This window comes from Maylandia zebra, linkage group LG11, assembly GCF_041146795.1.
Source record: "Maylandia zebra isolate NMK-2024a linkage group LG11, Mzebra_GT3a, whole genome shotgun sequence".
NCBI lineage: Eukaryota > Metazoa > Chordata > Actinopteri > Cichliformes > Cichlidae > Maylandia > Maylandia zebra.
Genome location: NC_135177.1, coordinates 32873987 through 32886286, shown reverse-complemented (window position 1 = coordinate 32886286; position 12300 = coordinate 32873987). Strand labels below are relative to the sequence as shown.

The 12300-nt window shown below is 43.2% G+C and overlaps 1 protein-coding gene and 2 long non-coding RNA genes across 3 annotated transcripts; 2 read left to right on the top strand and 1 right to left on the bottom strand.

The window, feature by feature from the left end:
* The first annotated feature begins 1525 nt into the window (after nt 1-1525).
* On the top strand, nt 1526-2051 carry LOC143421002 (uncharacterized). The gene is made up of 3 exons (XR_013100727.1): nt 1526-1633; nt 1703-1804; nt 1892-2051. It is a non-coding gene; the product is annotated as an uncharacterized LOC143421002 (long non-coding RNA).
* A 1071-nt stretch (nt 2052-3122) lies between these two features.
* LOC143420973 (uncharacterized) lies at nt 3123-5058 on the top strand. Its single transcript, XR_013100711.1, has 4 exons — nt 3123-3182; nt 3327-3432; nt 3499-3896; nt 4933-5058. It is a non-coding gene; the product is annotated as an uncharacterized LOC143420973 (long non-coding RNA).
* Nucleotides 5059-9293: 4235 nt separating this feature from the next.
* On the bottom strand, nt 9294-11978 carry LOC143420972 (uncharacterized). Its single transcript, XM_076889616.1, has 4 exons — nt 11168-11978; nt 10487-10684; nt 10101-10311; nt 9294-9833 (listed from the first exon to the last, which is right to left on the bottom strand). Exons 1-4 carry the CDS (start codon nt 11898-11900, stop codon nt 9572-9574), a joined length of 1404 nt encoding a protein of 467 aa, XP_076745731.1. The 5' UTR covers nt 11901-11978; the 3' UTR covers nt 9294-9571.
* Nucleotides 11979-12300: the final 322 nt, after the last annotated feature.

The window sequence follows — 12300 nt, the reverse complement described above, 5'->3', positions numbered from 1 at the left end:
GCCTCCTCATTCACCTGTCTCTACTGAGGGTGGGGTACTCTGGGACCCCAGGGGTCCGGGGCTGCCCCGAAGGGGAGCACAAGGGTTAAGTGTCCCTTATAGTGCAGAATATACGGTAGATCAGGGATCTCAAAATTACGTGGCTCTCACATTAGATGACAGTGCCAGCTATATAACAAGTATAACAAAACTGAATGTGAACACAAATTTTTTTCTCACTTTTAACGGTTCGTATTTAACAAAATAAAAATGCAGACATAAGTGTACACAGTAGTTTTTGACTGCTAGTGAAAATTGTTTTCATTATAAATACTTCTCTCACTGGACTAAGGCTACGTTCACACTGCAGGTCTTAATGCTCAATTCCGATTTTTTGATCAAATCTTTTTTTTCTGCTTGTTCACACTACAAATAAAATGCGACAGCAAACGCGCTCTAGTGTGAACCCTCAAAGCGGCCCGCATGCGCAAAAGAAGACGTCACACACAACGTGCTGTTTAGACTCAGAGCAAACAATATTGTTTGACTGATGGCCCTTAATATAAAGACTTCGGACTTTACGTTTCCCAATTTTTGCTTTAAGTTACTTTGTTATTTACATAATAATGTAACCTAATAATTATCCTTATTGCTGTTTTAGAGGAGCGGTGCTTCAAAGGATAGTTGCAGATTTCTGTCAGAATCTGCAGATTACACAGTATAAATAAAACGTCATGTTTCTCCAACGTTGTCTTCCCAACAGTTTCACTGGATGGCCAGGAAGCGTTCGGATGTCTTATCGGGCGCTGATAATTGGCGTCTGTCTTGTGTCAGTGACGTAAAAGACTGATTTAATGCGACTTGATTATTCACACAGCAGTCGCTTTCTAAAACATCTAAAAAGCACAATGACATAGTCGCTTGTTTAGAAAGATCTGCATGCATCAGATTTACAGATTTATATTTTGAGGAATTTCATTCCAGCCACTTTGGCGGACACTGTGGATGGGAGAAGACCCACAGTGCTATCATGGCACGCTATTACTGGCCTGGCATGGAGGGGAACATTAAAAAAAATGGGTGAGCACATTTTGTCTGAATGAGCCTCAAACTCATTTTGAAAACCCCAAAACTCCCCCCCCCCCCCCTTGTTTGTTTTTCTGTTGTTTGTTTTTGTCTTTTGTTTGTACTTTGTTGCTCCTGACTAACCCATATCACCTACAGCTCTAAGGCATTTTGCTGATTATTAGCATGTAACGTTACTTCATTTGTCAATAGGTTGCTCAGTGCCCACAATGCCAGTGTAAGCGGGCCAATATTAAGGAAGAGAAAGGATACATTCCAATCAAGGTACAGTAACACAGACAGAATATTTGATACTGTACAAATACATCAAATGTAACATGTTCTTCCCCCCCTCACAGGTCACAGAGCCCTTTGAGCTCGTTAGAATGGGTCTTGTGGGTAAACTGACCTTAACGGATGGTGGTAATCAGTACATTTGTGTAATGGTTGACTATTTCACCAAATGGGCAGAGGCCTACCCACTGAAAAACAAAACTGCAGATGAGGTCACCAGTTGTATTCTGGATTTTTTCTACAAATTTGGTGCACCTAAAAGACTGCTAACCAGGGCTCAGAGTTCTGCAACAAGGTAAGGTATTAATAGCTCAAGCAAATATGTAATGTAAGCTTGGATGACTAATGTGATCCCCTTTTCAAGGTCAACTATGGCTTGTGTAAAACCCTGGGCATCCAAAGAAGCCTCTGCTCACCATACCATCCCCAAACCAATGGTGGAGAGATTAAATGGCACAATCCAGAGGTACAATACTGTCATTTATGTTTTGTGCTGTAACTATGTCACAACGCTGGCTATTAAGTATATTGTTCTTATGCATTCACCTTTCAGATCCCTCAAACTGGTGAGTGACAAGCCCAAGAACTGGGACAAATTTCTGCAGTCCACCATGTTTGGACTGAGGACAAAAAAGCAGCTGACGACAAAATACAGCCCATATTTCCTCATGTTCGGCAGAGAGGCAAGGTATCCATCGGAGATCCCAAAGGAATACAGGGTAAAATGATGTAATTTACAAGAAAGAAAATGTCTCAATCCTAATCCAGTTACTCAGTCATTCTATTTTGGCAGATCACAGAAGACATGGTCACTAAAATCATTTCAAATGAAGAAGTGTGTGAGGGCCTACAATCCCAGGAGGTGGTATACGCTGAAGTAACCAAAAATGTTAAAACCACCCAAGACAAAATCCGCAGGGGAAAGACAAAAAGGGGAGAGGAAGATGGCTTTCAGGTGAGAGACCTGGTTTTTTGCAAAAATGTGAGGCAAGAACAGAGAAAAGGTGGCAAACTGGATGCTGATATGCTGGGACCCTTGAAGATTGTGATGCTGGACGGCAAAAGTGCTGACTTGGTGTCAGAGAAGGGCAAGAGGACTCTGAAGGTCAACATCGACCAACTGACACACTACTTCCAGCCTGAGGAGAGGGTCCCAGCAAAACTGAAGAACTTGTCTGCTTCCTGCGAGGGCCCATCGGCACCACCAGTGTCACCGCCTCCCTGCGAGGGGCCATCGGCGCCACCGGTGTCACCTCCTCCATGCGAGGGGAAAGGTGCTGTGGTCCAAAATTGGGCCTTACAAGCTATTTTCGGAAAACATTGCCGATTTGGCCCCTGGGAAAGAGTTGGAAAGTGAGGTATGTAAATGTTTTCCACATGAGTGGTCGCCTCATTGGAAGGAAATGACAATGTACCGTTTGTGCTCCTAGATCATAAATGCCTATTTGACACTGGTGGGGCGACAACACGCTGCATTGATTATGGACTCCTATTTCATGACATCAGTTTGGCAGGGGTCCACAAACTGTTTCAGAAAGGTGAGTTGGCTTTGACATTTAAACATCCTCATTTAAGACTATTCATGATTGAATTCCAAATTTCCACTTCACTTTGTAGCTAGATCTGCTGAATTATGACGTGGCAGCTGGAGCAGTCTGTGACAACAGACACTGGACACTCATTGTAAGACATCACACAACCATGAGAATTTGAAGTGAAATTACTAGGTTTAACATGATCTCCATTTGTTTTTCAAGATAATGTATCTAACAGATGCGGGTTGCGTTTGTTGACCCATTTGGGGCAACACAAGCACAAATGGATAAGTGCAGGGATATAACAAGGTAAGCAAAAAAGGCTAATGTTAACCACAGCAGTCATTTTTCTAACTTGTACATGTGAATTACATAAGGCTGCTGCACTGAATAACATTCAGTACCTGTTTTGTTTTTTTTGTTTTTTTGTTTTTTTTTTCTCCTTCTTTCCAGAGCTCTTGTTAGGAGAAAATGTCCAGCCATCGGCAAATGGATGTGCTCAACTGTTGCCCATCCATAACAGCAGGACCTAACATCCTGTGGCGTCTTTGTATGCAAGGTAAGTAAAGTGCTCATGGTGTATTGTACCTGAATGGACAGATTCTAATGAGTAGACAATGTTCAGCTTGCAGAACAAATACTTTCGGGGACCAATATACTCTACCCTGTTGACGAGGAGGGGGTTACCAGGCTCAGACAGGACATAGCGCTCTCTCTGATCCAAAACTCAGGTATACCCGAGAAACGGCATTTGGAACTCCATTTAAAATATTTCTGTGTATATCCTCATTGTGACATATGTGGATTAATTGTTTTTGCTGAGCCTCGTTACAAACAGACTCTGTGTGAAAGGAACAGGAGAACCACCGCTCGGGATGGCAGCATGCTATGCAGCATCGGCAGAGGAGCAATGACAGGAGGTGGAACATGACTCTTTGTTCCCACAACGCCGGAGAAAGCTGCGAGGACGGGAGAACCCACCCGACAGGTTGGGATCGGGCTGGCACGCGCAGGACATCACAGGTGAGCTCACCGGTAATTTAGTTAGATCCTATAATGAATTGGGTCAGAGGGAAAGCCCAGTGCAGACTGGTCCGGGAACGCGCAAGGTGGGGCTGGGAGGGACGGGACAAATTGAAGTACTGGTGAGGCCAGACAAGCCTGTGGTGAAACGGTTTAGGAGTCGGAGAGCCGATGTGCCACCTGCTAGAATAAACCATGCACCCGATATTAACACCAGACAGTGCGCAAAAGACACCTTCAACCTAATTCAAGCTGTACATCATAAAAATGTGGTAAAGGAAGCATTGGAAACGGGCATTTACCCACGGGCCATGGTAAAGCAGGCCACCAGACTTTCTGATTTTATTAAACCAGCAGCACTGAATGATAAGGTTAAAGCGCAACTAGCGGATAACACAGACTCCTGGACGAAGAACAACATGAACATTCTGTATGCAAATTATGAAGTTGTGATACAGTCTTTGAAATATGTGAAAATGAACAAGGTGTCACTCGATATTGCAAAAGGGTGGGCAGGGAAGAGATATGGGGCCCGGTTGAAGGCCTCCACTTTTACAATTGTGGAATCACTTTTGGTTTTGAGAGACGACGAGCGTGGGAAACAGTTGGAGGGCGGGCATCCACAGGCAGAAAATGGAGAGGGAGGAGAGGGGATAGCGGTTGAAGCACTAGGAATAGATTTAAATGATGAGGAGCAATTTCCAGCGTTGCCGACTCAGGCACCCATAAAATTGAATTTTGCTAAAAAAACAAAACAAAACCCACACGCTTTCTCTAGGCAAATGGAGAACGCTAATGGAGTAGATACAAGAAGTAAAGAAATATGGGGAGGGGAATGCCCGCACCTCGCTTGGGGAGGGTGGGGAGTTCAGTTTTAAGGCGAAGTTGAAGGCTAAGGAGGGAGGGAGGAGGACAGTGGGGAGGGAGGGTCTGATTCATCCCAATAAGATGGTTTGCTCTAATGTTGCTGTAGATTTGAATACAGGGATTGAGGAGTTACCTGCATCTCCCTCTGCTTCCTTTTTGGCACACTCAGGGGCAGGGGTGGATTTCGCCCGGTCACCGGCGCCTCCTATATTGACGACGCCTCATTCAGCCCCTCCGCGCTCCCGGCGTCCACCTAGCGAGCTTTACCGGCCTGCAGCTAACCAGCTCCGAATTTAAAAAAAAAAAAAAAAAAAAAATTATCGATCGATCGATAGATAGATATAGGAGGTGGGGGAAATGACGATAGAACAACGGGAAAAAGAGGAGTAGAGTCTCGCTTGCCCGCTCTGATCCCCTCCATCCTAATTTTAACTGTAACCTGGACCTGAATGAACATAACAGCGGTGATAATAGTACTGCTAGTGTCAGGAGCTGATCAAGCTGCAAAATCTGGAGCAAAAGCTTGAGCCAATAAAGAGTCTCTTGCTGGACATTGACAGGTTGAGGGCACGGCCATGGGGCAGAGATATGCACCGTCATATGCTACTATTTATATGAGCGAGTGGGAGAGGGAAGCGTTGGCCAAATGCGCACTGCAACCCATATTCTATCTCCGGGTTTTGGATGATATTATAGGCGCGTGGGCCCATGGAGAGGAGAGTTTTAAAGTGTTTGTGCAGGTCTTGAATACACACCATCATTCAAACATGAGACAAATCATTCACAAATTAATTTCCTAGACAGTGTTTTTTGAAACAGTGAATGGTCAGAAAAGAATGAGAACGAAGGTGTATTTCAAACCCACGGATACGCACGTACTCATGCATCGTACCAGTTACCACCCGCCTCATACATTTCGTGGCATAATTAAAATCCCAAATCCTCAGATTTCACCAGATTTATTGAAAAGAAACAGACTTGCATGAGGTGATAACAGTACTATTTAGGAGCCTGAGGAGGCGGGGTTACTTGCGCTCCTTTTTAAGGAGAGTACGCAGGGAGACATTAGCTTCTCTCCTCCCTTCTCCCACTCGCCTTTCCCAAACTAAAGGTATGAGTCGATCGAACGTGGGGACAGGGCAGCGGCTGTTTGAGACTGAGACCCGACCTCCTACAGAATTAGGGGCAGAGGATATGGTGGAAGAGAAGTTACTCCTCCCTTTTGTCTGTACCTTCCATCGGGATTACACCGTTTTTAAGTGGCATACAAGAGCATTTTAGAGTAATGCAACCGGGCTGGGAGGTACCCAGTCAGGCGCGGGTAATTAGAGCTCCCAGGAAGAATCCCAGTCTTGGGGACATTTTGGTGAGGGCGAAACTAGAAGGTAGGGTTAGAACACCTCCAGAAAAGTTGTTGTGCCATTTGGCACATAGATACATGGTGTCTAACCATGTATCTTGTTCATTTGTACGGATCACGTACGGACATCATGATTGCTGTACCGGACTTTTTTTTTTTTTTGCAAGCCAGCCTGAAGAAGGTTCATTGTAACCGAAACGTCGCGTTTTGGCTTGCAAGTATATTTGACTTTTGTAATTTTGAGTTACGCTAAAATAAAGCACTCAGTTATCTACTCAGTCGCAGTTTGTCTCATCCATTAGAAGAGAACGGCTTGACGCTGCTTGTTTTGAATTTTAGCAGCAACGCAGCTAAACAAAGTTTAGAGGCATTGTTCCAATCATGTCCACATGGGAGACAGAGGACAACTGGACCGTGTTTCGCCGGAGAAGAGGCCGGAATGAGGATCGCTACTGGTCGGCCGATATGAGTAGACAAAGGACGGCCCGACACACCAGCTACCCCAACCGCAACAGCCCGAGGACCTACGCGTCAGTTGTTAGAGGACGGGGACAAAACAATGATTATCGCCCTTTCCAAACACGGGACCGAAATTCGAGAAGGGAACGGCCGGCTGTGAATCACTTTGTGACCCGACACCGGGGAGGGAACTTTCAGCAGAGACCAACCCAAGATAATCGCTATTTAAAACCCACTCGTTCGGAGCAAGCTGGGCCGCCTGAAGATAGAATACAATCAGACGACCCAGATTTTTCTGCCAAGGTCCGTATAATTCACAGACTCATTAAAGCGATCCATCATCTTAAGAATGTATCAAATGACATTTATCCTCCGTCTTTGAATAAGTTACAAATAGAAATCCCTGATGAAGCCTTCTTGTTTTCTATTGATATTGACAGTCTGTACACAAACATTGACATCCAGGAAGGAATTAACTCAGACGAATTTTCCAAAAATATCCGGACAAAAAAAGAGACCGGACAAAGAATTAATACAATTGTTAGAAATCAACCTTACAAGAAATGATTTCGAATTCAACGGGGATTTCTATTTACAGGTAAAGGGTACAGCCATGGGTAAAAAATTCGCTCCAGCTTACGCCAATATTTTCATGGCTGAATGGGAGTCTGAAGCCTTAAGCAAGTGTGTTAAAAAGCCACTATATTATTACAGGTTCCTGGACGACATTTGGGGAATATGGCATCACTCTGAGCAAGATTTTGAAGGGTTCCTGAATACCCTAAATGGCCATAATGCCTCAAAGCTTAAATCCACATTTCATAAAACCAAGATTGATTTTCTGGACACGACAACATTCAAGGGCCCAAATTTTCTAACTGACCACAGATTGGATGTAAAAGTGTTCTTTAAACCCACGGATACACATGCCCTACTGTTTAAAACCAGTTTTCACCCAAAACATACATTTGCTGGGCTTATTAAATCACAATTACTCCGTTTTCACAGAATCTGCACGCAGCAATGTGATTTTAAACAGGCCACCAGAATCCTATTTGCGGCACTCGCCACTAGAGGGTATAGTCGCTCTTTCTTAAGAAAGTGCCTTAAATCATTTCTAATAACCAAACCAATTGATGTGTCCCCCCCATGCTCCCAGTATGGGTGACATGTTCCCCTGCGTCGTGCAAATTGGTTGGAACGATTAGGACCCATTTTCAAAATCTTCTTCAAAGAAACCAAATCTTGACTGACCACAGAATAATCGCAGCCTTTAGGAGGAACAGGAACCTGGGTGATTTTCTTATTAAGGCAAAGGTGCCACCGCTCTCTGAACTAAGTCCAGAGACCAAGGAAAACAATTTTTTTTCACCACCAGAAGTGGGTACAGAGTCTCTCTCTCTCCCTCTCTCTAATAAAAATAAGAAATATTGATATCAGATGGACTAGACAGTTTCCTCTGGCACTGATATTGCATGTACACTTTAGAGATTGTAAACAAATTGTGTTTTATAAAAACTAACAGAATTGTGTGGTTATGTTGATTACTAAAAAAAAGCACAAAAGCACTCAGTGTCTTGTGGAGGCTAAATCCCCTCCACAATTTAATGCAGGAATCTGTCTGCCTTTCTTGTTTTAATATAGTGTTTTTAGTTAATTTATTAGAATTTATATTTTATTATATCTACCACTCTTCCCGTTAGCTCAGAAGCTGAATATTTTCACAATCATTTAATACAAGAACCAGTCAGTCATAAGGGATCGACTACAGTATATTCCAAAGAGGACCATCGAGGGAAGGAGAAGAGGAGCAGAGAAGTTGAACAGGAGTCTCAAAGAAGAAATCTGGATGATGCAGCGGCCCCTAGGACCGTGCAATAAAAACTTTAACGAAAGAGAACTAAATCAAACTGTGACAGGGAGAACATACTCTTTATCTCTGCCTGACCCCATCACACTCAATTAACTGATTTTAATTAGTAGGCCTTCTCTCCACATCATGTCATAGGCTTTTTCTATATCAAAAAAAAAAAAAAAAAACAAAGAAAAAACTGCCACGACCCTCTTTATTTGTGCTTTCCTGACTTTGTGTTCCAAACACAACACCGGATCCCTTGAATTTCTCCCTCTTCTGAACCCACTTTGATTTATCATTTGCTCCATCATTTTACAGATACTCGATGTTAAAGCTATAGGTCTGTAATTTCCTTGGTTTGTCTCAACCTTCCCCTGTTGCCCGCCACTGCCTCTTTCCACCTTCTGAAGTGTTCAAGTGAGCTCTGGTCTTAAATCCCTGTAGACATTGATTACACACAGGTGTTGCCAATCCGAGTAGACAACACGCCTTCTTCCCAAGGTGGAAACACTGGTACAATGGAAAAAAACAGCACTCACCTGGAACATGACAGGGTTGTTGTGATTGGGTTTCTCTGTATTAGTCTTTTTTTGCTGAAAAAAAATTTTTTTTGAACTGAACTGAATTTCCACAGCTAGACATGAGCGTGACACTGATAATATCCTTCTTAGAAGGGAGGCTTTCTATACAATCAGTTGAAGGTCTGTATTTGATTTGAAAGCTGTTAAATGAAATAATAAACTAAATTCACAGAAAAACAATAATACAGTTCTTTATGAAAACTAGTTTATTTGATCGAAAAAAACCAAACAAACACTCAAACAATCATAAAGAACCAGAGAATTTCTCATCGTAATATTGTTGAACCAAACCTTTAAAAAAACAAAACAAAACAGTAGATTATTTCATCACATCATTTTAACTATGTGTAAAGTTCTCTGCAGCAACAAAACTTCTTGCTCTGACCTTCATTTATTTTAAAGGTGGTGTTGCATGCATTGTGAGTCCTTGGGTTACTGACAGTTACAGAACTGAGGACCTGCTGCATCTACATGAAAGTCACATGAGGCACTGGAGGAAAACTGTATAATAATATAATTTTTGTTTGTATAGTTCACTTTGCACTGCTCAGGGTTAGAATCGTGTTTCCACTCTTTCCCAAATGCAGTCGCATTCTTGCAAAACGTCCCTTTCGGGCATTGTGGTCATGATGCTGAACCTGTTCCTGGAGATCTCCTGCAGCTCCTTGATCAGTCCCTCCACAGATGGACTCGGCCAAGTTTTGTTTTCGTCACTTATAAGAATGTATGTCTGTCTCTTGATCAGCTCCAGTCGCTCCAGGTGTCGCAGCTTGTTGAGGAACAGCAGGTCTCTTGTTGGTTCCTCACGGTGGAAGCTACAGAAGACAAGACAGGAAAAAACGTCAGCTCTAGTTGCGTGTTGGCAACGATAGACCCATAATGGGAAATTGTTGACACGATTTTCTGTAGTGTTTCAGTTGTACTTAAGAAATCAAGACAGAGAAAAGCTTCATTTGCAGCAAAATGTAAATGACGACACTTTTTTCAAGTGAGATGATTTGATGCTGCAGGTCACACATAAACCATCAAATGGAACTTTTACTTTGTAATAGTAATAAAAAATAAAAATCTGCTGGGCATACCGTATCCTAAGAGTCTTGAGTTGAGGAAACAGTGTAGGAAGCCGTTTGCAGAGACTGTCAGCAAAGCGGTTCTTATCTATGTCCAGATGCTCAAGTCGCTGGAGTTGAGATGCAATGGAGCTCATCTGGCATGCGCATATGGATGTTCGCAGTGTCAGACTGGTCACCTGGGATGGAAGGTCTTCCGTATAAGAGGCAAGAAAATTCCCTCCTATAAGGAAAGAAACGACAGGACAGAAGTTACAGAAAACAGTTTTGGCCTGGAGCTTCACACAGCTTCACTTAAAAAACAAACAAACAAAAGGATGCATGCAAGACAACAGATTTTTGCTTACTACACACACTTACACACACAATACAAAGATTAAATGCATGTTTTGACTCACCAATGATTGAGAGTGATTCCAGCTGTTGCAGATGACTGAGCCAGGAATAGAGGTTGCACTGGAGACCATCCCAGGGGTACCTGTAGTGGACAGCAAGCGACTTGAGTGAAGTCAGACCCCTCAGCGCATCCTCCGACAGGATGATTTCTGTGTAATTGACTAACTCCAAAGAGATCAGTTCTGGGCCGCCGTACTCTCCTACAGGATAAAAGAGGTGGTTAGCTAAACATTTAGTCTCTGTCAGTTAAGTTTAGCATAGTCACACAATACTGCACAACAGGCTGTGTGCTCACAATACTAATCAGAACAATATGTATTTATGAATGTAATCAGAATAATAATTCCTAAGGAAATTATGTGGCTTAGACAGTTGGTCCAAGATAGTAACAGTAATAGACTAAACTAATTAAATAATACAATATATTACAAGAAATAGCACTAATATATACAAATCGCTCAATTATAAACATCAAGAATATTACAGAGGTGAAATATATATAATAATGCAGCATGTGTGCAGCTCAACTGACTTCAATATGATGGGTTTTGTTCCAATATTAAGGCATAATGTCAAGAAAATATTGTATTTTCTTGATGAAAAGCTCTTGTCAAAGGTGTAAAAAGTGACTGTATTGGTTCTGATGCTTGCAAGTGTAAAATATAATCAGGAGACTGGCTTACCTGGGTTTTCTGGGTCCAGTGGGTAGAAGTAGTTGCTGGGCAGTGGCACTGGTGGCTCCCCTTTCATTCCCCAGGATAAGTGTTTGAGTTTCTTCAGGCTTAGCAGCAGGTTGTGGAAGATGCAGGAGGGCACTGGCCTCATCCTCTCAAGCCCTTCACTTTCCTGCTGGTGGAACAGCAAGTACTCCAGGTTGACCAAGTGTGACACGCTATTGATGAACGCCACAGTGTCGTCGCAGGACATCTGAATGTTGCAGACGCTGAGGTGAGTCAATCGCTCGACTAGTTGCTGACTCTGACACTGCACCACGAACGGCCCAACCCAGGTGGCGTTTCGTACCCCAAGACTCGTCAGGTTGGGGAATTCACACAGGTTGTCTAAGTATTTCATCTTGTAATATCGCCGTTCCCTCACACAGACAATGGTGTTGAGCGATGGGAGGGACTTGCTGAGGATTTTCCAATCTTTGGGTCGTAAATGTCGCACTGTGGCACGGCTGACCCCACGGCACTGCACGGTGTCCCAGAATCCAGATGTGTAGCGGGGAAAGTTGGAGAGTCCTGCTGTATAATCCTTCCACAGGGACGGGTGGTCGATGAGATCTCTGAAGTGTCTGCAGCAGAGGCGGGCTGTGTGCTTTTCCTCAGTGTTCAAGTAGCCGAACACCAAAACCCAAACTTCAGGTGGCAGATATGGTAGCTCCTGGACCTTCATGTTGACTGTTTGAGCCATTGCACCTCAATTCCTTACACAAATTCAACCAATGCAGAGGCCACAGACCTACAATTAATAGTCCTTTGTCCCTGAGTAATCACACTGATTCGCTGAAATGTAGGAGCACCTGGAAAGGGAACAACAACAGTTTACAACTCAGGCTAAACAAAAAATGACCAAGACCTCACTTAAGCTCTTTTTTTATGTAAAAGGTGTTTATTTTTGCCCCAAACTATTCAGGCAAGCCTCACACCTCCATCAAGACTGTAATATGAAATAACTATCCCAACGTCCTTGTGGGTTGCCATGTGAATTTAAAGAAGCTTGTTGAGGTGAAATTTGCTTGTGCCTGTGAGTCACTGAAAACAAGGCCTCCTTGTATTCATCTCCAAACAAATAAATTAATCTCTGACTCAGT